The following is a 23,967-nucleotide window of genomic DNA, read 5'->3' on the forward strand; positions in this document are numbered from 1 at the left end:
TTCTATTGCATATATGCATTTTATAATATTTCGATTGAATATCACATTCGCTTTTTTTTATAACAACATTTGACCAAAAGTTGCCAACTTGACCATGCATGCATCCATCCAATCAATGTTAAATAATCCTGATAGCTTGTATGATTTTGCAGAGCAGAAACCTACAAAATTAGAAGCCTAAATTAATGATTATGAATTTAATTTAGAAAAGCAGTTCTCTAAATTAATGATTTTTATAATAAATCTATTTTTTTAAAAGTAAAATTCTAAAAACCTTTAAGATTTCGTAGTTTTGAATCTTTGAATTTCTGTCTGTCCGGACAGTTGAACATCCACTTGCCTATTTGTTTTAGTTTTGTGACATTTGAGACCATTCAAAATCGAATTAAAAAGGACAACGTGCATGAGCATTTGGGCTTGGGCTTTCATGCCATTTGGGTTTTAGAATTTCCAGTTCATTTATTTTATGGATTGAATCTCTCCCAAGTATTTTCAATTGATATTCATATTGGTTTTGTTTTATCTTATTTTTATCAATTTCTGGATGATAACTCTTAATATACCATCATTGTTATTATGATCAATCCTTAAAAAAACTAAAAAATTCATATAGTTTTTTTATAAAATTCAAAGTTCGTTTATATAATAAAAGTTATTGGAAGTTAGTGAATTTTTTAATTATTTTCATATATATTATAAATAATATCATTATTATATTTAATTAATAAAAAAATATGATTTATATCTTACAATTAGATAAAGTGAATTAACATATCTCTCATCTTCTACTTTTTTAAATGGTTTATTTTTTGATATATCACGATCTACAAAAAAAATAAAAAACTCAATCTAATAGATTTTTTTATAACAAGTATATAAATTTAATTAGTCTAAAAACAAAAGATAACTATAATATTATTTTTAATATTATATTATAAGTAAACTAAATATTTAAAGAGATCAAAGGAAAAGAAATCAATAACGAGGATACGAGAAGGCGGGCCCCCCTGGTTCCAGAGCCAGGAGTCAACTTTCCCGAGAACACCTATATCTACTGCTACTATAGTATAATTATTATCCTTTATCAAACTAAAATTAATAATTTTTTAAATCCGTCAACACTATTTATCATCATCTGACCGCTTTTTGGACCCTCAGGCACTGTTAAGGCAAATGTCAGATTTGAGTCTGTTTTAGGACGTAACGTACAACAGTAAAATACGACGAAAAATGTTGCTAAAGTTGTATCAATTTACATGTCATATTTATACATTCAAATTAAATAAATTTAAGATACAGAAATGTTGATGGCTCGTGCTCTGAAAAAATTTCTACAGAAAGACCTTGTTCAATTGCTTAGGGTGAAGAATTAAATTTCGAAAGAGACCCACGAAATAAATGAAAGAGTCACGTGATTGGTTTTGTATTTTATAAAATTGGTTGAATTAAATATATATTTATAAATTTAAATATTGATGAGATTATATAGGTTTAATATCATACTATTATTTATTGTGAAATGTTTATTGAATTCAATATGTTTTTTATTTATTACACATCCCAAAATTATATTGTTTCTTTAAAACTATACTTGCTAAACTAACCTCATATTCCACCTCATCAATTTTCTTAAATTTTATTGGTTTACTAAAATAATCATTTACAAATACTTATTAAATATATATAATTAAAATAATTAGTTTGTATTTTCAATTAATATAACAACTAAATAGTTAGGTATTAAACAAATATTAGATTATATCCACATATATTATTTGCTTATATATATTCTATCCACATGTATTCTTTTCTTATACTCTTTTCTAAATAACTGAATTTATAAAAGAATAGTTTTGCATTATAATAGAGACCGATAAAAAAATATATTTTCTCTTTCATTTTTTTTTTCAAATTTGTGATTCGCTAATGTTCATATATATATGTATTATTGGTTCATTTCATAAATAATTCTAATTTACATGAAACTACTTTTACATTATAATAGAAACGGATTAAAAAAAATATATTTTCTCTTTGTCAAATCAATACTGTATTAAGAATTAATAATAATAACAAAAAAATACAAAAAATAAATATATTTCCTCTTTATCAAATAAATACTCTATTAATAATTAATAAAATATATATGTCAAAAGTTTTCATACAACCATTGTTTAATACGTAATGCCTATTGACTATAAAAAAAAAAACTATATTCTCCAGTTTTATTTTGATTTTTGTTTCGATCTAAGTAGGTTTTATAAATTTAAATATTGATGAGATTATATAGGTTTAATATCATACTATTATTTATTGTGAAATGTTTATTGAATTCAATATGTTTTTTATTTATTACACATCCCAAAATTATATTGTTTCTTTAAAACTATACTTGCTAAACTAACCTCATATTCCACCTCATCAATTTTCTTAAATTTTATTGGTTTACTAAAATAATCATTTACAAATACTTATTAAATATATATAATTAAAATAATTAGTTTGTATTTTCAATTAATATAACAACTAAATAGTTAGGTATTAAACAAATATTAGATTATATCCACATATATTATTTGCTTATATATATTCTATCCACATGTATTCTTTTCTTATACTCTTTTCTAAATAACTGAATTTATAAAAGAATAGTTTTGCATTATAATAGAGACCGATAAAAAAATATATTTTCTCTTTCATTTTTTTTTCAAATTTTTGATTCGTTAATGTTCATATATATATGTATTATTGGTTCATTTCATAAATAATTCTAATTTACATGAAACTACTTTTATATTATAATAGAAACGGATTAAAAAAATATATTTTCTCTTTGTCAAATCAATACTGTATTAAGAATTAATAATAATAACAAAAAATATAAAAAATAAATATATTTCCTCTTTATCAAATAAATACTCTATTAATAATTAATAAAATTTATTAATAAAGTTTGTTTTAAATGCGAATTACATTATATTGAAAACAATATAAATATAACCAAAACAGTGCAAAATATGAATGATAATAATGTGATCAATATTTGTCATATTTTAAATTAAACACTAATGACATGGCAAAACGTGAACTATTCGTCTTCGTCATGTCGTAACGTGGATGACGCAGATTTTTTTGGGTGTAATGGATTTCATTTATTTAAAGACGTAATTGATTGAGATTCTAGATTTGAAGCGTCGTTTATTATATAGGGCGTATATAATTTTAAATTTTAGACATTTTTCAATTGTAAAACTCTGATTTTCCTATTTAAATATAAAAAATAATAATATAAACAGACATATACTATGATATTTATGTAACGCTAATATTTATGGAGATTATAATAAATAATTGTAACGCTATGGTTACACCCTTTGAAAGTGCAAAGAAGATGCATGGCTACTAAATAATTATAAAAGCCAATATGAAAATACAAAAGAAATATCAAATGCACGAACGTATATTTATTGGGTATGTTACGAATCATCACCGTCGTAGCATCAGACCCTCCACGTTTTTTTTTTTTTTTGTTAAAGGTTGTTTGTTTTGATTTCCTAAATTTTTTTGTTAAAGTACTAAACCAAAAGCATTTGTTCTCTCCTTTGTTCAAAGATTCTCCAAACAAAATAGTAACAAACACATCGTAAACTGTTCATCACATCCGGTGGCACTAGGGGTCCTCATTTCCCTCATATCCCAAGGTCAGTTTTCAAATATAAATTAGTTTCAACTCATACTTTCATAAAAAATAACATAAATTTTATTTACAATATTACACATATAATTTTGATAGAGGGCATATTGTATGTAAAGAATAAAATTTACATGTTTGAATTAAATGGGTTTTTCCGTTTAATAAAAGTTAAGATTCAATCTATTAAAATATTGTACTACATTAGACAGATATAAGGTTTGTAATATAAAGTTCTATTAGGTGTTTAATATATGAACTTCTATTTTATTTATATACTTCTATTAGTGGAAAAGGTTTCAACCAAAAACAAAATATTAGGAAAATAGGCAAACTAAAATGTTCTACACTATAGATGAATACATTGAATTCATTTTTCCTGATATTTAAAGTCCTCCTCTACAAATTGCATGTATCATATATACTATCTAAAGCGATGTAAATAATAATCGGACAACATTCTAAGCGAACCAAAAAATTTAGATACATACTAAACTGTGACGCTAAAAAATACAACAAGATTTTTAAATAGGGATAATCGCATCGAAATACCTGAACTTTTACAAAAAATCTCACATAAATACCTGAACTATAAAATTGTCATATAAATACCTGAACTTTTCATAACTCCCATATAAATACCCAAACTTTTAAATTTTTTCCAAATCAACCACTTTTCCGTTAACGTCGTTAGACGTTACTGTTCACTCATCAAAAAATTGATGACTCAGCAATGACTCAGCAAAAAACCTGTTGACTCAGCAAAAAAAATATTATTAAATATCTAAATTTTTATCTACATATATTTAAATATATATAAATATATATATATACATTAAAAATAAAATTATTTATAATTAATAAAATATATATACACATAACTACAATATATATATATAACATATATACATATAATATATATATATTAAAGATAATATTTATATGTATATATATTAGTTATATATACAAAATATACATATACAACTAATATATATAATTATAGTTAGTTATATATACAAAATATACATATACAACTAATATATATAATTATAATTAGGGGTTTGTATATATAACTAACTATAATTATACATATTAGTTGTATATGTATATTTTATATATATAACTAATATGTATACATATAAATATTATCTTTAACATATATATATTATATGTAAATATGTTAGTTATAATTATTTTTATTTTAATATGTATATTATGTGTGTATATAAATTTAATTATAATTATTTTTATTTTAATATATATGCATTTGTAATGATATATATATATATTATAGTTATGTGTATATATATTTTATTAATTATAAATAATTTTATTTTTAATGTATATATATATATTTATATATATTTAAATATATGTAGATAAAAATTTAGATATTTAATAATATTTTTTTTGCTGAGTCAGCAATATTTTGCTGAGTCAACAGGTTTTTTGCTGAGTCATCAATTTTTTGATGAGTGAACAGTAACGTCTAACGACGTTAACGGAAAAGTGGTTGATTTGGAAAAAATTTAAAATGTTGGTTATTTATATGGGAGTTATGAAAAGTTCAGGTATTTATATGACAATTTTATAGTTCAAGTATTTATGTGGGATTTTTGTAAAAGTTCAGGTATTTCGATGCGATTATCCCTTTTAAATATATACATCTAAATAATACAAACTCCTAAAGTATACCAAAATGTATCCAATCTTGAAACGAATAGACAATTCTATATTTTAACGACCACAAAAATTATATAACATATCTAATCCCTAAATCCAAAAAATCAATTATTAAAAACAAATCGTCTTAAATAATAACAAAGGATTTTGATTTAAAAAAAATATTATGTTGTAATTATACAAAATAAATTGTTGCATGCCAATAAAAAGAATATATAAATAATTATTACAGAAAGCACATATATATAAAATAATTATATTATTTAATATGTCAAAAGTTTTCATACAACCATTGTTTAATACGTGGAGCAGTAGCAGAGTCATCATGGGAAATATTGGTGAACTCAGAGAGATGCAAAGCTGTTTGGCATGGCAAATGGAACGGATGATGTGTTGCTGATATTAATGCCTATTGACTATAAAAAAACTATATTCTCCAGTTTTATTTTGATTTTTGTTTCAATCTAAGTTCTATTAGAGGTCAGATGAGATATGTTTAACCTTTTTTTCGAATAATATTTTTTTTTATCTAGCTAGAATTCGCTTAATTTGAATTTAAAAATTTTATATATTTATTTAAAATCAAATTTATTTTAAATATAAAATCATCTAAAAAAAACTCAATCTAATAGAATTTAATTATTCTAAAAACAAAAAAAAACTATAATATTATTTTTAGTATTATATTATAAGTAAACTAAATATTTAAAGATATAAATCATTAAAAGGCTGGAAAACCTATGCCTACTGCTACTATAGCGTAATTATTACAAGTAAAATTAATAATGTTTTAATCCCGAGGGTTCTATTCATCTTCGTTTAACATCTCTCATACATTTTTGTTTATTTGCGTCATCATCTGAGCGCTGTTTGGACTGGGCGCATCAGGCACTCTTATGGAAAAGGTCAGATATGAATAAATATTTGCTCTGAAAATATTTGTACAGACCTTGTTCAATTGCTTGCTTCGCTCTATTTATATGAGTGTTCCTCACGTCTCTCATCTTTACTCCTCATTTCCACCATGTTTCCCTTCGTACTTCTCTTCCTCCTTAGCATTAGCAGCCTCGCCGTCTCTACCGCATCGGAGGGTCCGGTTGTGGCGTTCGTCCACGGAGACGTGAACAACACCACACCGGTGGTGGCTACGGCCCCAATGGCTCCACCACCTCCACCGCCTACAGTTACAGGTCTACCAAGACATGGCAAACCATCAGGTCCAGGTAAGAAGACTCCACCATCCGGTACTCCGGGTTTCGAGGGTACTTTACCTGATCAAATCGCGCCCGAGTCATCTCCTGTTCAGAAAGCTTACAAATGGCTGTATCTGCTTATTCTGCTCATACCTCTAGTCGACGGTGTCATCGGCCTGATACGTTACTGCCGTAATCGATCGTTACAGTAACGTGTTGTCTGTTGGTTTTTATAAAGTGTTGTCTGTTGGTTTTTATAAACTTATCGTGTGGGTTCTGTACTTTTACTTATGGTGGTCTTAGATATGTTTTTATCTGTCTATGTAAGTTTTAATACTTTATCTGTTTAATGAAAAAGCTTCATTATTCGGCTACAAGCTGACATGAGTTGCAACCCGTCTTTTGATTAAACCTGAGTAGTTGTCCTTTGTTCCTTTTGATACGGGGTTGCAACTACTCAAGTTTAATTCGAACTATGAAACTTTTTCATTAAGCAGATAAAGCATTAAAACTTACGTAGACAGATAAAAACATATCTAAGACCACCATAAGTAAAAGTACAGAACCCACACGATAAGTTTATAAAAACCAACAGACAACACTTTATAAAAACCAACAGACAACACGTTACTGTAACGATCGATTACGGTAGTAACGTATCAGGCCGATGACACCGTCGACTAGAGGTATGAGCAGAATAAGCAGATACAGCCATTTGTAGGCTTTCTGAACAGGAGATGACTCGGGCGCGATTTGATCAGGTAAAGTACCCTCGAAGCCCGGAGTACCGGATGGTGGAGTCTTCTTACCTGGACCTGATGGTTTGCCATGTCCTGGTAGACCTGTAACTGTAGGCGGTGGAGGTGGTGGAGCCATTGGGGCCGTAGCCACCACCGGTGTGGTGTTGTTCACGTCTCCGTGGACGAACGCCACAACCGGACCCTCCGATGCGGTAGAGACGGCGAGGCTGCTAATGCTAAGGAGGAAGAGAAGTACGAAGGGAAACATGGTGGAAATGAGGAGTAAAGATGAGAGACGTGAGGAACACTCGTATAAATAGAGCGAAGCAAGCAATTGAACAAGGTCTGTACAAATATTTTCAGAGCAAATATTTATTCATATCTGACCTTTTCCATAAGAGTGCCTGATGCGCCCAGTCCAAACAGCGCTCAGATGATGACGGAAATAAACAAAAATGTATGGGAGATGTTAAACGAAGAAGAAGATGAATAGAACCCTCGGGGTTAAAACATTATTAATTTTACTTGTAATAATTACGCTATAGTAGCAGTAGGCATAGGTTTTCCAGCCTTTTAATGATTTATATCTTTAAATATTTAGTTTACTTATAATATAATACTAAAAATAATATTATAGTTTTTTTTTGTTTTTAGAATAATTAAATTCTATGAGTTTTTTTTAGATGATTTTATATTTAAAATAAATTTGATTTTAAATGAATATATAAAATTTTTAAATTCAAATTAAGCGAATTCTAGCTAGATAAAAAAAAAATAAAAAAGATAAAAAAAAATATTATTCGAAAAAAAGGTTAAACATATCTCATCTGACCTACTTAGATCGAAACAAAAATCAAAATAAAACTGGAGAATATAGTTTTTTTTATAGCCAATAGGCATTACGTATTAAACAATGGTTGTATGAAAACTTTTGACATATATATTTTATTAATTATTAATAGAGTATTTATTTGATAAAGAGGAAATATATTTATTTTTTGTATTTTTTTGTTATTATTATTAATTCTTAATACAGTATTGATTTGACAAAGAGAAAATATATTTTTTTTAATCCGTTTCTATTATAATGTAAAAGTAGTTTCATGTAAATTAGAATTAGAGATTGGATACATTTTGGTATACTTTAGGAGTTGGTATTATTTAGATGTATATATTTAAAAACATATCTAAGACCACCATAAGTAAAAGTACAGAACCCACACGATTAGTTTATAAAAACCAACATACAACACTTTATAAAAACCAACAGACAACACGTTACTGTAACGATCGATTACGGCAGTAACGTATCAGACCGATGACACCGCCGACTAGAGGTACGAGTAGAATAAGGAGATACAGCTATTTGTAGGCTCTCTGAACAGGAGATGACTCGGGCGCGATTTGACCAGGTAAAAGAACATCGAAGCCCGAAGTACTGGATAGTGGAGTCTTCTTAAGGCTACAAGCTGACATGAGTTGCAACCCGTCTTTTGATTAAACCTGAGTAGTTGTCCTTTGTTCCTTATGACATAAATGCAAGAAGACAATAACTGCCTTTCTGATGCTACCGACGAATCAAGTTTGGAGATTTTTATGAATATTAATCTATTTAAATATAATTATTTGTTAAAAGATAGATGTGTAAGAAATTTGAGCACATTAGGTTGATTTTATTAATCATACAAGTGATTGCGTAAAATCGATAATGGTTTTGATACATTGCAACTAATGCCATATATCAAATAGTGATTACATATCTGGTAAAAAAAAATCAAGGTTTCGAATCTCAATCTCTCATAAATACAGAATAATAATTATTCACAAATAAAACATTGAAACCTCAAAATTCGCCAAGGGAATCTTACACCTCCTCGGTCCGACATTTCAAATCATCGGCCGCAGCTACAAGCTCATGCGGCGATTTGGCACCCTTCAACTGATCAGAGCAATTGCTGGAAGAAAGACTCTCAGTTGCCCCTGTTTCTAGGAGCCGACTGATGAGCCATTCTACGCTGTCACTTCAGCGAGTTACATCTGCCCACAAAAAAGAGTGGCCAAGTTATCCATCCAAACACTCATTGTTCAAGACGTGCTTGTCAGCCTCACTACATGACCCTCTCGCACGAACAGAGCATGATTCCACGGCAGCTACAAGCTGATTGTACCTGTTATTTGACCTACCGGTGTGGACAAATTTTTGTGCCCTGAGATTGGCTGTTACAAACCAATTGTTGTATTCTATCCATATGCTCTACCGCCTTAGAAGTCCAGAGATTACATAAAAGCTTCTACAATGCTAATGTTGGTTGTAATGCTCTACGATGATCCGTGATATGATATTTTGACTATGTATTGATTCATTGGTTTATGAATGCATTACTTTTCCCGTTATATGATTAGCATGTTTGTTATATTACGGTGAATATCCTAGAATCATTGCAAATGATTCTAAACTCCCTGTTCAGTTATCATTGTGGGAACAATGATGAATTAAGACCAGCATGATGTGTGATAGATGATTATGATCATATGCATTAGACGCAAATCACAATCATGGGTTCTCGTTTGGAACGAGTTACTGGATGACCCGCATGAGATTGTCACATGGACATGAGTCATGACTTGAATCTCATACAGCGGTTCGTTCTTGGATCCTCAGACCTGAGATGTCTAGAGTATCTGATATGAGGAGTGACGTGTCTTGACTGCGTCAAACGTCGTCTTTAACCGGACGATCATAACGGCGTTGCTCAGATACGTTCACAAATCATATGCAGATAGTAGACATGCAATACGGGACCTGTCACCTCCTACGTAGGAGAGATGTCGCTAGACCCCTCGTGAAAATCGGACTGTGAAAATGCGTGGCCAAACAAAAACAGAGGGATTCTTACAAAGACACAGGCTGCTACAATCTTGAATGTCCAGGCTTTGTTCAGACCAATAACGCATTTGCTCTTGGTGCCTCAATCAAGCCCATATCCACATATGGTGGTTCTCAATATGGAATCGCTTTGCTTATCTCCAAGGTAAAGGTCAAACACTAATTAGATTCCTTGTTATCCAAGCAATACTAATTTGATGTTGATTAAAACCATCATCTTGTCCATCTTAGGATCCAAAAACAGGAAATTGGTGGTTGGGATATGGAGAAATGATTATAGGGTATAGGTCGGGTTCTATAATCCCAAAGCTAGCAAACGGTGCATCACGTATCGATTGGGGAGGCGAAGTTATGTACGAAAAAACGAACGGGCAACACACCACTACGGATATGGGAAGTGGACATTTTGCAGTTGAAGGGTTTCAGAAGGCGAGTTATTTCCGAAATTTAGGCGTAGTCGATACGTTGAATGTCCTGCGAGATCCCGGAAGACTTAGATCCAGAGCTACTAATCCAACTTGTTATAATTTGAAAGTTTTGTCAAGTGAGAATTGGGGAACTTACTTCTATTATAGGGGTCCCGGTCAAAACCCTAGAGGCCAGTGAGCACATTCATTTCATATAAATACATATTTTATCGTTGTTAAAGTGATACCTCTGTTTATCTCTGGTCCTATCACCATTGTTGCGTCCCTTTCTGCTCTCAGTGCTGCCAACTCGCCATTTACGCTGTGGAAACTCTGCCACCTCCATCTCTAGCTCATCTTCAGATACACCAAACAAAACCTAAGTATCAGCTTAAAAGCTATTCATTATACAAAGATGCTATACATTTCTTGTTACTCAATTACTCATGAAAATATACAAAGGATCATAACAGCTTTTCTTCTATGCATTTCTTGTTGTTTTGCTCTGTACTTGCTCAGGGAAAAAAAAAAGATTCAGCAAAATCAATATCTACAATTCTACGTACCAAACATGAAAGCCACCAAAAGGTGGATAAACCCAGGGGAATCAACAAAAAACAGGAAAAGCTGCCCATACACTCATGCTCTTATCAAAATTCAGTGAAGAGGAAGAAGGTTTCCGCCAAGCTAGGCTTAGATGAGGAATACCGGCTGTTACATCTCCAAAGATGCTATAGAACAGATCAGTGTGGGATATTCTGATAGTTTAAATGAAAGCTACAACATAAAAAATTTTGCCAATTACTCTACTCTATCCATACGCTCTACCTTCTTAGAAGTCTAGAGATTACATAAAAGCTTCTACAACGCTAAAACCTGCAGAGGGATTCAGAACTTTGCTTTTCCCTTTTCTAATTCATTGAATATGTTATTCAAGTTTTCTGATAGACATCCTATACGTTACGTGTATTCGAGGAAACGCAAGGGGAAGGAACAAGCGAGACCGTCGACGATCGGAGATGGGGATACGAGGAGACAACGGTTAACAACACGGAGTTAGGTTTTTCAAGCAAGACTTAGCAAGGAGGAACTAAGTATTTAGCTATATTAGATATTTAAATAGACAAGGGCATTTTAGGCAATGTACATGAAGGAGAAAAATCCTAATGACATTGGCCACTTTTGGTTGGCTTTGTATATAAAAGCAAACCCTTGACTATGAATGGTATCAAAGAAAGTATTTTGATCAAAGTGGAGGAAGGAAAATCTCGAAACCCTAATGTTCTTCTTGTTCTTGCTTATTTTCTAGTTCATTTTGGTGATAACTTGGCGAAAATCTAGTATTTACATCATTTTTACTTGTCTTAACCATTCCCAAACAGGACAACATTTCAGATATGTGTAGCAACGACTTTCTATTCGTGTGGATGCCTCTTCCCTACTTAAACATAAAAATAAAAGACAACCAATATTCTGATGCACGGATACCAAAACTGCACAAAAGAGATATCAAGCATGTTTATGATGGAGAGTGCATGTAAGACATGCATGCTTAACATATCCTCTAGTAAAGATATCAAGCATTTTTTGAATAATGAGATCAAAAGAGATGTCAGTCAGCAGTTACCTCTTATTCGTTTAAGATCGGCTTTATTCTTAGCATCAGCATCTCGGTGACTCTGTAACTCACTCGACAGTGATTTATGCTTCACATGAACTTTTAAGTTCAGATTCCAAATCATTTGATACTTGATGTCTGCGTAAATCTAGTGTTGAATGTTGATTCAAGATCTAAGGCTCATATTTGAAGTCATGATTTGATTAAAGATCTGAAACTGAAGTTTGGTATTCTGTTACAAGAAAATACATTACTTGGGTCATTTGAGCTTTTCTATAAAAGCCAAAGGGGTTATAGATTCAAGAACAACAGCGAGAAATCTCACCGGAAAGAGAGATACAAGAAAGAGGTCTCAGACCTGGAGTTCTCAAGGAAGATACCTGAAGTTCTTCATGAATCGTTGAAGCAATCTTCAGGAGTATGGCTTCTTGGCGCTTACCTGAAATAATGGAAGAGTACGTGTTGTAAGTTCTCGGTAAAGAGATGTAACATGTATGTATGCGTATCTCTTGTTAATTATAGTGGATGAACTCTGGTTTTCCGGTGATCGGAAAACTGCCGAGACGTAGGCTCACTCACATCGAGTGATCCGAACTCGTAATTCATCTGTGCAAGTGTGTGTGCGTGTGTAATGCATACTCATGCGATAACATATGAACCTGAAATCTAATCCCAAAGCAAAACCCTAAAATCTGTGAACAACTAAAGGAATCAGAGTTAGGATGTCGAATACTTATCTTTCTCTTGCTCGAGGTTCGTCTCTGCGGTTTGCTTTCTTGGTTTGCAGGTCGATCGTCATTGACGGAAGTCACCGTACCTGGTCGGTCTTGGTCTGCTTTGCTTACTAACCGAGAGAATGATCAACACCTGCCTTCGTCTTTTCGGCGACTCAGAGATGGTGTTATCTGCGTCAATTGGTCAGATCCACAGGTTCGATGTGCGATGGAGTATGGCTGAGGCATCACTGAGACGAAGAATCAAAATAAACTCAGAGAAAGAAGAGAGAGATGAAGAAACTCGAAGAAGGTTCTCTCTCGGACATGATGAAGAGGAAAATGGGATTAGGGTTAGGATAGGTTGAACCGGGTTTGGGTTTGGGCCTGGGAAAGTGTAATTGGGCCTGAACCACTAGATCTAGCTAAACTGAAACGCACAGCAGATGGAAGTACACAGAGAAGCCGTATTAACCTCCGTAAAATTGAAGATCTCATAAGTATATCCCAAGAAAGAGATCCTCATTCCTCACAAAAAATGCGTAATCGCTAAACAAAGGATAGAAGATTAAAATTTTCTTACATGGGTTTTCTTGTCTCTACGAGGTTTCTTCGGAACCGGTACAAAAACGGTCCGAATAAGCAGCAGCAGCAGCCATTGTCAAACCAAGAGAGACCGAACCAGAGAGAGAGAGAGGGAGATTAAGAAGACTATTAAAGAGAATAAGAACAATAAATAAAAAAGGATCAAGCTCTCCTTGAAATCCGTGAAGAAAGATATAGAAAGAAGAGGGAAGGAAATGGCCCGAGGAACGAGATTCTGGAAGAGTCGAATATTTATATATATGCGCGCTTGTATATATTTCTACAGTCCCCTTATTAAATCTCTCTCTCTCTCGATCGAAATTTATTTTCCGTAATTAATTTATTAACTGCACGAGGTTATTACACTTTCTCTAATAATCTTTTAATTTCCTTAATTGCAAAGGATTTAAGATATTTATAGATCTCTCATGCTCCATAATAATCAAAAAGTATTTTATAATAAACGAGATTTCCCACATCGTGGTTGTGTCATCAATCATTATCAATCAATTAAATATTGTAAAATTATTTATATCTAAAAATGATCCGAGATTTCTAACTCATATTATGTATAATCTTACTCAACGAATAAAAAATGGTCATTTCATAAACGTTTGATGAATACGATTGTATGTACGTATGTATGTATGTATCTGTACTTAACCAAGGTTTTGACTTGTATTCAAAATTTATAGTATATAATTACAATTAAAAAATCGGTTCTAAAAATTGAACCTGAATTATGTTTAGACTGTAATTGGAAAAATATTACGAAAACCCCTCCCATGAGGTGCGCTGAATATAAAAAAAAAATCAAATTTGACAGAATAAATAAATATTTGATTCGAAATAATTGAATACAAGTCAGATACTGATGGTTATAATTTTTAAACTCAAATTAATGGATTTGATAGAATAAAAATAAATAAAAAAAAAATTATTTAATTTTTATTCAACTTTAAAATATTACATTTAAATTTTTTTATCTTCAAATTATGTGCTATTTGTTAATTAAACCAGAATATGCACTCGTACCGATGGTATCATATAGATATATACATGATATATAAGTATATATGAACAAAATTTCTTGTTGTTTTTTATCTTTAAATATATAGAAACACGTACTTTTTTTTTGTAACGGTAAATTCATTAATAACAAAGCTATAGAGAGTTCGATTGTCATAAATACATCAGACGGTAGGTATCATTCCATTAAGTGCCTCACCAAAGACAGTAAATGTCATGTCCCATAATGAAAATGACGGAACCAAATGGTAACACGTACTTCATTAATTGTCGTATCCCAAAGCAACAGTTTTCTGTTACAACTTGAATTATTTGTATCGAGGCATTGAATTACAAAATCGATATATATATATATATATATATTCAACGTATATATATTGTATATAAAATACTATACGAGAGCACATATGTGTGTATAATATCTCGCTTGTGCGTTTGAAAAACCGGCAAGGTCGGCCGGGTCGGTCACGGATAAACAGCAAACAATTATTAATTTTTTTTAAATTAATTGCCGTTTAATTACTTTAATTATACCGTGCACGCATGTTTGGATGTGTATATATATACATATATATATATATATGATACGTTACGTAATTTAAAACGTACTAGGAATAATGTTGGACGAACTAACTTAACTTACCTTTTTTATTTTGTAAGGCGATGTTTAGGTATACATCTCCATGCACGCTTGCATATATCATGCATGCATATGTATGTATGTATGTATGTATGTATGTATGTATGTATGTATGTATGTATGTATGTATGTACGTATGTACGTATGTACGTATGTATGTATGTATGTTTATGACCTTATTTTATTTGTTTACGATAATGTGCTGATGTGGCATGCATGCTTGTTAAGCAACAGATAATTCCTTTGGTAAGAATAAAGTTTTAAATATAAGATAAAAACGCACGACCACTTATATATATATATATATATATGTGTGTGTGTGTGTGTGTTTTGTTATTTTATTTGATTGGATGGTTTTCATGAAATCGTAATGAAAAAAAATAAAATAATTTATTAAGATGCTGTGGCCACTTCATACATATGGCTTGTGGTTGATTAACGTTTGGTAATTGGTATTATTATTATTATATGTTCAACAGACAGCCTTCCTTAATTACCAGATTTAATTATTATAACATGATTAATTACCATATCGTTTTGTCAAAAGTAAATACGACCTTCATGGTCGCGTTTATATACATTATACATGAAACAAACAAGTCAGGGGGTAATTAACCTCAAAAACACTCTGCCGACATCATTAATTAATTAAATAATGTAAGAAAAAAGATTAAAGAATGATCGTCGTTAACGCTGCATTTGATTTAATTAACCTCGGATCCATTCCGAACAAAACGGTAACATAGAATCTAATTGAATATTCCACATATAACTAGCTCAAACCCTACCCAAAAAATAATAAAGAGTTAAAATCCGATAAAAACCAAACCAAAACTAGATTAAAAAATAATTATTTTTTTATAAATTTATATCTCAAATTTAAACTAAGTATTTAGAGAAAACAAAGCATTGTTGATAAGTAAACAAATGGGCCGACTCCGTTAGTTAGTATGAGCGAATTTCGAATAATCATTTTTTTTTGGAAAATTAATTTAATACAATCAAGCATATATTGTTATTAAAAGCCATATCTTCGACTCAATCGAACAATAATAGCTTCGGTTTTGATACAAACACCCAAAAAGAAAAAAGAAAATCAAAATCGAACCAAGTTCATTTTCTGTTCGTGCATACCAACATTTTAATCACATTTGGGCATGTATTATTCCTACATGGAAATTAATAGACGTTGTCTTTATATAAACAACATGTTATATGGTTCCTAGATCATATTCTATTATGCAAGAATAATCTCTATTTATGAATCGTTTATACAGTTCCATACTTCTTTTCATTCATGTAAATTCATCATATTAAATTCATGATTAATCGCCACATTCAGATTATTGTTGATTTGGTAAACATTTATCATATTCAACTTTGTCGTGGAATAAAAAACAAAAAACATCTTTTGTAAGCATGGGTCACGTGACTGATTTCATATCCTATAAACCTTGAGAAATTGTATTCATTTTTATCCCAAAGCATTTGCACCATAAAATTTGATGTATTCAAATTAATCAAAAATCGTATCCAAAAAATATCATGTATATGAAAAAAAATTCATTCATGCTAATCATGTATAATTTGCAAACTAAAATGTTTGTAGTCGTGAAAATAGCTATAAAATGTTTGGTGCATACTAAGACTCTCCATTATTTCCAATACCTTACGATTTTAACTTCAACTTAGAGTTTTATTTCATTATTTATACTAAATATGGAATACTTTGGAGATTTGGATACAATGAACCAAGCAATAATTAATGCATGCCATGAACCGAAGTATCTAATTTTTTAAATAAAAATCAGAACCAAACCAAAACTGAACCGAAAATAAAATATTAATCGATTGGTATATAATTTTATAAAATATTAGAAACTGAGCCAAACCAAAACCAAACCCCAATACTGAAACTGCCATGCCAACCCTTGTTTACAATGTGATTTAACACACACAAAGAAAAGAAAAAGAAAGATACTTGATTTGCTCAATTCATGCAAATGAGAGAGAGAGAGAGAGAGAGAGAGAGAGAGAGAGAGAGAGAGAGAGAGAGAGAGAGAGAGAGAGAGAGAGAGAGAGAGAGATATTCATGGGAATGTCGTTAAAATTGGATAGAGAAAGAAAACAAAAAAAAAACGTTACATGTGATGGCTACTCTGTGAGGCTGAGAGAAGAACAAGTATAGATGGGACCCACCCTATTGTGCTGGGGGTTGGTGCACCCGATCCCTACTTCATTTATTTCTTTTTTCTTTTAAAGAAAAAATTTCCAATAGATAATACAAACATTCGAAACATATGAATATTACGCGAGACATTTATGAAGGTCCATGAGCAAGCCCTCGGTCATCTGCTAGCTATCCATACGAGGATGTTATGATCATGAGTGATGGTGTATATTGTATGGATAGACATGTAATGTTACGTTCATAAATGTCATATGACACTAGCTTTTTTTTCCCTACACTTGTATTATATGATACATATTTCCACCTTCATTATTTTTTGTGGGCTGATTTTAAGAAATACAAAATACTTATATAGAGCAATTTATGAAAGCTTTAAATGTTTTAGATCTAAACTTTCAACAAATATATTATATTTAGTTTCTAAATAAAATCCACTTATAGCAAACAAATAAGAGACAAAATAAAATATAAATATAATTATCAATAATCAAAAGTTATAATTAACTTTACTTTGGTATAAATATTAATTTAAGGAACTCAGTGAAAAAGAAAAAAAATAAAGGTCCAATTTGTATTTACTTTCCGCATAAATCTACATTATTCATAGAAATTATAATTATGTAGAAAAACCTATTTATTTTAATTTAACAGCGTCCTAATACATCCTTAACATATCTTTCTTTGGTATTCACTTTTTAGATATTTCTAACTGTGACATTAGTTATAAATCGTTAATTATAAAAAATTCTTATTGGATATCATCTTCATTGTATTATTTAGTTGTAGAATAAATTAGTTACCCGGAAACAGAGGTAAATTTCATTGGCTATGAAATAAAATAAACTAAAATAAATTAGGTTAAATTATACATTCGAGTTTTGACTTTGATAGCTCCCGGTTGAGTTCAGTAATTGCATATTAACACGATTTGGTTTTCTGGAAAATAAAGTAGAATGCATTGTTAGTCTCAATGTAAATCGTATATCGATTAAACTTCAATTACTAGGAAACCGATATGGAATCTATCATGTTTTCTCTGGATAAAAGTATATTTCTAATTGTCGGTTCGATATACACATCAAGTAGACTGCAATCCCAAATTGAAGAAGGTATTTTGGAGGCAACGGTTGTAGGCCAAGAAATCGTCCAAAGGATTCAGACGTTAGTTGAATTCGAAAAAGAGATGTAGATGTCTCTTTTCGGTTTAGTCGTGGGAGAATAACAGGTATTGATTATATAGACATATATATATATACATGTGTATATATATATAATATTTTAATTTTTTTTATGAATAGATTTATATATATTAGATTTATATTTTTAGATTGAATTTTTTCTATGAGACATCGATGATATGTTACTTTTTACACATAACAATGACATGCAATCGAATCCGTTAAATAATTAACATTGTTAAAATAAATTGTAGGTTTAAGTTTCGTACCAAAATTCACTCAAATCTATGCAATCTTATTCTATTAGAAAATAATTAGATGGTTGTTTTTAAAGTGGGAGTATTATTATATTGCATCTAAGTTATTTGTGTTAGTATTTTATCAATGGATATTTCATATTGTTTTTGTTTTATCTTATTTTATCAATTCCTGTAAAGAAATACGCTCTTGTGCGTCATTGCAGGTCAATTTCTCTCTGGTGCATACAGTCCGGCTCGCCCAAACCCGTGCTCTGAAAAATTGCTATAGAAAGACGTTGTGTAATAGGTTGGATTTGTCAGAATCAGTTTCCATTAAGTTCCCATTAAATTTTGAAAAGTGACCAGTCATCATTTGAAAAAAAATAAAAGGGACCTTAAATCCTTGCCTCTATTTATAGGACATGAAGTAGTGTTCCTCGCCGTGTATGTCTTCTTTTCTTCCAAACACCATGAAGTGTTCCTCCATACTCCTTCTCCTGCTCGTTGTTAGCAGCTACGTCGTCTCTACAGCACCGCGGAATGGTGGAGTCTTCTTACCTGATGGTTTGTCACGTCCTGGTGGGAAACGTCGTAGAGCCGTCGGCGGTGGTTGAACAGTAGGCGGTGGTTGAGCCATTGGTGCCGTAGCGACGACCGGTGTGGCGTTCGTCGACAGAGACATCGACGAACGCCACACCGGACGTCGCGACGACCCCAATGGCTCAACCACCGCCTCCGGCTCTAACAAGTTTCCCACGACGTGGCAAACCACATGTAAGAAGACTCCACCGTCCGGTATTCCGGGCTTCGGCGGTCCAGGTGATTTTCCTCCTCTACCTGAAAACTGAAACGACTAGTCGTATTGGAATCTCCTTCGAGGAGATAATACGGAGGATTTCTTTTGGGTCAATCCAGAAAAAAAAATATTTGTCAAATTAAAAAATTTGATTGCTTTTTTCACTTATGGATGAAATAATTCAGTTCTTGTCCTTGTCTTGTGATAATCATCACACACACACACACACATATGTATATATATAGTGTATTATCGGCTTTATCCCTCCCCAAGATTTCTGGACATTTTTCAATGTGGATTCACATGGCTGTTGTTTTTCCTTGATCTGAGAAAGTCTATCCCCAATAATAGATCACTCAACATGCTGAGCCTCTAGCTTTAGTATCAAGCTGAGTCAAGAGGAAACAGATCAATACGGCGCATAATGCATATTCCAGACCAGTGCTAGGGATGACTTTACAAGGAAAAAGCAGGGAATGCACTTGAAATTTTGTAGCCACTGTTTGCAACTCTAAAGTAACCACATCAAATATTTCAATTAGGAATGCGATTGAATTCCATATAGGTGATGGTATAACACTGAAAGTGTTACCAGCACTCATTTAATGGAAAGCGGAAATCTTGAGAAAGTCAATCAATAAAGTGCAACACTGAAACAAAAGCAACGAATTTCTTGAGGTTTACCGGTATCCTCGATACCAGTCCGGCGAGCTACCAACCAAATCAAGTTTATAAGCATAATAATATCAAGCCAACGTGGCCAGCGACAATTAGAAACTGGATTGGTGGCGGTGGCAGCGGGACATGGGAGACAAGCAACAAAAATTGCCGTCATTTCAGTTCTAGGAGTCAATGCACGATAAAATACAACAAATTGATAAGAAAAACTCGAAATTGGAAAACAGACAGAATTCCAGCAAACCAGCGTCATCAATTTGGACTAATTCGATGATTAAGCGCATACCAGAGACAGACAGATATGCATGTGCGCAGAGGCATCATGAGAAGAACCTTGCCCTGGGAGGAAGGCCACGAGAATGGCTGCTTCTTCACCGCAGCCTCCGTTGCTGTCGGAGATATGGAGATGACGTGACGCCGTTTATAGTCCGGCTCGCCCAACGCGGCCACCCTGTCAAGCAAGAATTCAGGGAAACGATTCCGATCACAGGACCCAAACCAATCGAAACAGTAACCCAACTAGGAAATCCTAGGCCATCAATCATCTGATACGAATAAACTTTTTTAGTGGGCCACGGATTAATGGCTCAAAAGCGCTGAGACCCTCCGCTTCAACTAGCGGATATGCGGAAGGTACTTGTCCAGCTATGTGGCTATTATAGCTGCTACTTTTTTTTTTTTTTGTCGTCCGGTATCCGGAGCTTCGCCCCGACTAGTCCGGACCCGACCCGGGTCGCACACCTGGCAGTGGTGGGTGAGTCTACCAACAGCAGTGTCTCCGTACGCCAAAACTCGAACTCGAGACCTGCTTAAGGGATGCCAAGCCGCTTACCACTTGGACCAACCGTTGTTGGTAGCTGCTACCTTTAATTACATTGATGTATAGTAACGTCTTTCGTTCATCTCCAATCAAATGTGCATCATGTTATTTTATTATAAATTCCCACCTGTCTAAGGATTTTAAAAACGCTTAAAAAAACCCTATTTGAAAGAAAATCTTGCACCAAACGTCTCTTTTTTGTTTTTCAATTTTCATGTATGTACTTCTATTAGGGTTTTTTTATGTATGTACTTCTATTTGGTTTATAAACAAATTAGGAAAAAAGTTTTCAACAAAAAAAAAAATTATAGGACAAAAGGCAATCTTAAATGTTCAACACTATAGATGAATACGTTTGAATTCATTTATCCTTATATTTTATTTTATTTTTGTTTATTTTATCCCTACAAATATCAAATATCATGTATACTTTCTAAAGCAATGTAAATAACAGTCTTAACATTAAATCAAAATTTTAATGGAACCAAATAATTTTGATACAAAATAAACTATTACATTTATGGTAATAAAATGATAATTAGTTATATATATATTGATCAAATTAGCACTAATTTTATCACATGGAAAAGATGTTTTTAAGAAGTTGAAAGACTCATTAGTTATATATATATATATATATTTCAAAATCAAAAAATAAAACTAAAATATGTGGCCAAAAGTATTTATTAGATGGAAAAAACGGTGGTATATTCATTAGTGCACAACACTTATTATTGGATTCATAGGATCCATCACAAGAGAGATTCAACTCAAGATGAACTCTTGGAAACAATTGCAACCCTTTCACATTTGAATTAGCCGGCTTGATGGTATTGACTGTTTTCTCATTGCCAAGATGAAGGCTAAAATCCAATTCAATATCCATCGAGGACTCATCGTCAGTTGCAGAACTTTCTGACCCCTTACTTCTATTGAATGTTACAAGAAGTGTTCGATATTCTAAAAGGTATATTTGTATTAGAACTCTACACCATCTTAGATTATTCTACTGTTTTTTTTATTTTTCAAGCTCGTCTTGAATATATAATAAGAAATGTAAAGTCAATGGAGGTGATCTTCAAATGCTCCTTCTAATTCAGAACCATCGAATATTGATAGTCAGGTAAGATCCAGAAAAATACATATTATGGTTTTGTGTTTTCAATTTCTAATTTTACTCTTGATATTTTTATTATAGTTTAATTCGTTAACTTTTTCCTGCAAAACAACATAATATAATTACAGATACAAAATTTGGTCGAATTTGGTGAAATTGAATGAACTTGGGAATGAGACCATGTTATTGTTGTTGTTGGTGGTGAAATTGATTGTACCAAGTTATGTATCATGACCATCCTCTTCGGATACTGAAATTGGAGGTCGCGCTCACAGCAATGGCAATAGTCATCGAGTATAATAACTATTGCTTTTTAATTACTTCTCACTATTGCTTTTTATTTTCCGTCTATTTTTTTTTAAAAACTTTTGATATCCTTTTCATAAATTATCATGTACGAAAGCAGCTGAATATAATTTAGTTTCATCTACTTAATGTTAAAACAAAATAGATATATATAATTTTTAACCTTAATACGAAAGTTATTTGATAGCAAATTATTTATACATGATATCAACATCCCGAAATTAAGCAACAGGAAACCATGAGTATACAAAAAATGATGATACATCAAATGTTTTCTATTCTCTCATAACTTGATATGAAACCAATCTTCCAAAAGTGTTTTGAACTTTCCCGGCTTTTGTCGTTGTTTAGTTAGGATAATGTTTTTGGCCATGTTGTCAAGATGGCGATGCAACACAGACGGGGGCTTAGCTTTTTATTTCCCCAGAATATCCGCTCATTCCTCTCCTTTCAAATCAGATGGATAAACATCTGCAGAATCACCTTTGCAATCAAGGAATAAAAGAACTCTTGAAATCATCCTCGCCATATTTCCAAAGCGTGATGTGTAACGCCCGAAACCCGCATCCCGCAATACGAGTTGCGTCACATGGACAATTAAAATAAAAACTCGATTTCCAAAAATCCGCGGGAATTTTAAACTTTTCTTTTCAGAGTAAGCGGAAGAAAACACTCGTATATACATATATGATATATTATTCGCAGTTATAATTATACATAACCGAGTGGTAGTATAACATTATTACAAACCTTAAAAGTCTACCACCGATATAACACAAACCGTTTCCCAATTATAAATGTATCAAAATACGTAATTATACATGATCGGTAGAGGTGCACTGCCCAGGTCTCCGATGTGCGCTCCTCGGCTACTGCTGCTCACGACCTGAAACGTTGCGTAACAACGTCCTAAGCTAATTGCTTAGAGAGTGAACTCGGACGTAACTCGGAGTTCTATTCTCATGGTGCAGGAAAAACACACACACACATATATATATATATGTATATATATATTAATATTCTAATAAACAGGAATAAGAAAACATAGAATCACGGTAAGCATACAACATTCACAATCAAGTCCGTACGACAAGTCGCAGGACAGAGTCCGTACGACAAGTCGCAGGACAGAGTCCGTACGACAAGTCGCAGGACAGAGTCCGTCAAATCGTCTCTACGTGCACCATGCGTAGGTAGTGTACTCCCCATGTGCGTAGCACAACCGCCTCTCTCCTCGGAATCCATCTACTCCGCAACCACTCGGATCCGGTATAAATATATTTTTCTGCGCCCGAACACATCACCCCACCTAGCATCGATGTCACCTCTCGATACTAGGCGTGTCACCCAACTCCGGCATTGATGTCACCTCTCAATACAGGAGCTCACCAGACGTCGGCTACAACCGACGCCATCGACTATAACGAGAGAGCCCATCGCCGCAACTATCCCTCGC

General features: G+C 32.3%; 2 protein-coding genes across 17 annotated transcripts; both read right to left on the minus strand.

Moving 5' to 3' along the window:
• Positions 1 to 8: 8 nt before the first annotated feature.
• Positions 9 to 13,750, minus strand: LOC104817204 (E3 ubiquitin-protein ligase BRE1-like 1). 16 transcript variants are annotated; one of them, XR_772469.2, is made up of 5 exons: positions 13,516 to 13,745; positions 12,600 to 13,183; positions 12,229 to 12,451; positions 10,850 to 10,958; positions 9 to 161 (listed from the first exon to the last, which is right to left on the minus strand). XR_772469.2 is itself a non-coding variant. In XM_010546290.1 (3 exons), exons 1-3 carry the CDS (start codon positions 12,341 to 12,343, stop codon positions 8,639 to 8,641), a joined length of 417 nt encoding a protein of 138 aa, XP_010544592.1. In that variant the 5' UTR covers positions 12,344 to 12,436; the 3' UTR covers positions 8,465 to 8,638. The 16 variants fall into 16 exon arrangements, 1 of the variants encoding a protein (XP_010544592.1); XR_772474.2 differs by lacking the exon at positions 9 to 161 and adding an exon at positions 4,127 to 4,441; XR_772470.2 differs by lacking the exon at positions 9 to 161 and adding an exon at positions 8,465 to 8,776.
• On the minus strand, positions 6,025 to 6,962 carry LOC104817206. The gene is made up of 2 exons (XM_010546291.1): positions 6,721 to 6,962; positions 6,025 to 6,645 (listed from the first exon to the last, which is right to left on the minus strand). Exons 1-2 carry the CDS (start codon positions 6,737 to 6,739, stop codon positions 6,347 to 6,349), a joined length of 318 nt encoding a protein of 105 aa, XP_010544593.1. The 5' UTR covers positions 6,740 to 6,962; the 3' UTR covers positions 6,025 to 6,346.
• Positions 13,751 to 23,967: the final 10,217 nt, after the last annotated feature.

The sequence above is a fragment of the Tarenaya hassleriana genome, unplaced genomic scaffold, assembly GCF_000463585.1.
Source record: "Tarenaya hassleriana unplaced genomic scaffold, ASM46358v1 Cleome27, whole genome shotgun sequence".
Lineage (NCBI taxonomy): Eukaryota > Viridiplantae > Streptophyta > Magnoliopsida > Brassicales > Cleomaceae > Tarenaya > Tarenaya hassleriana.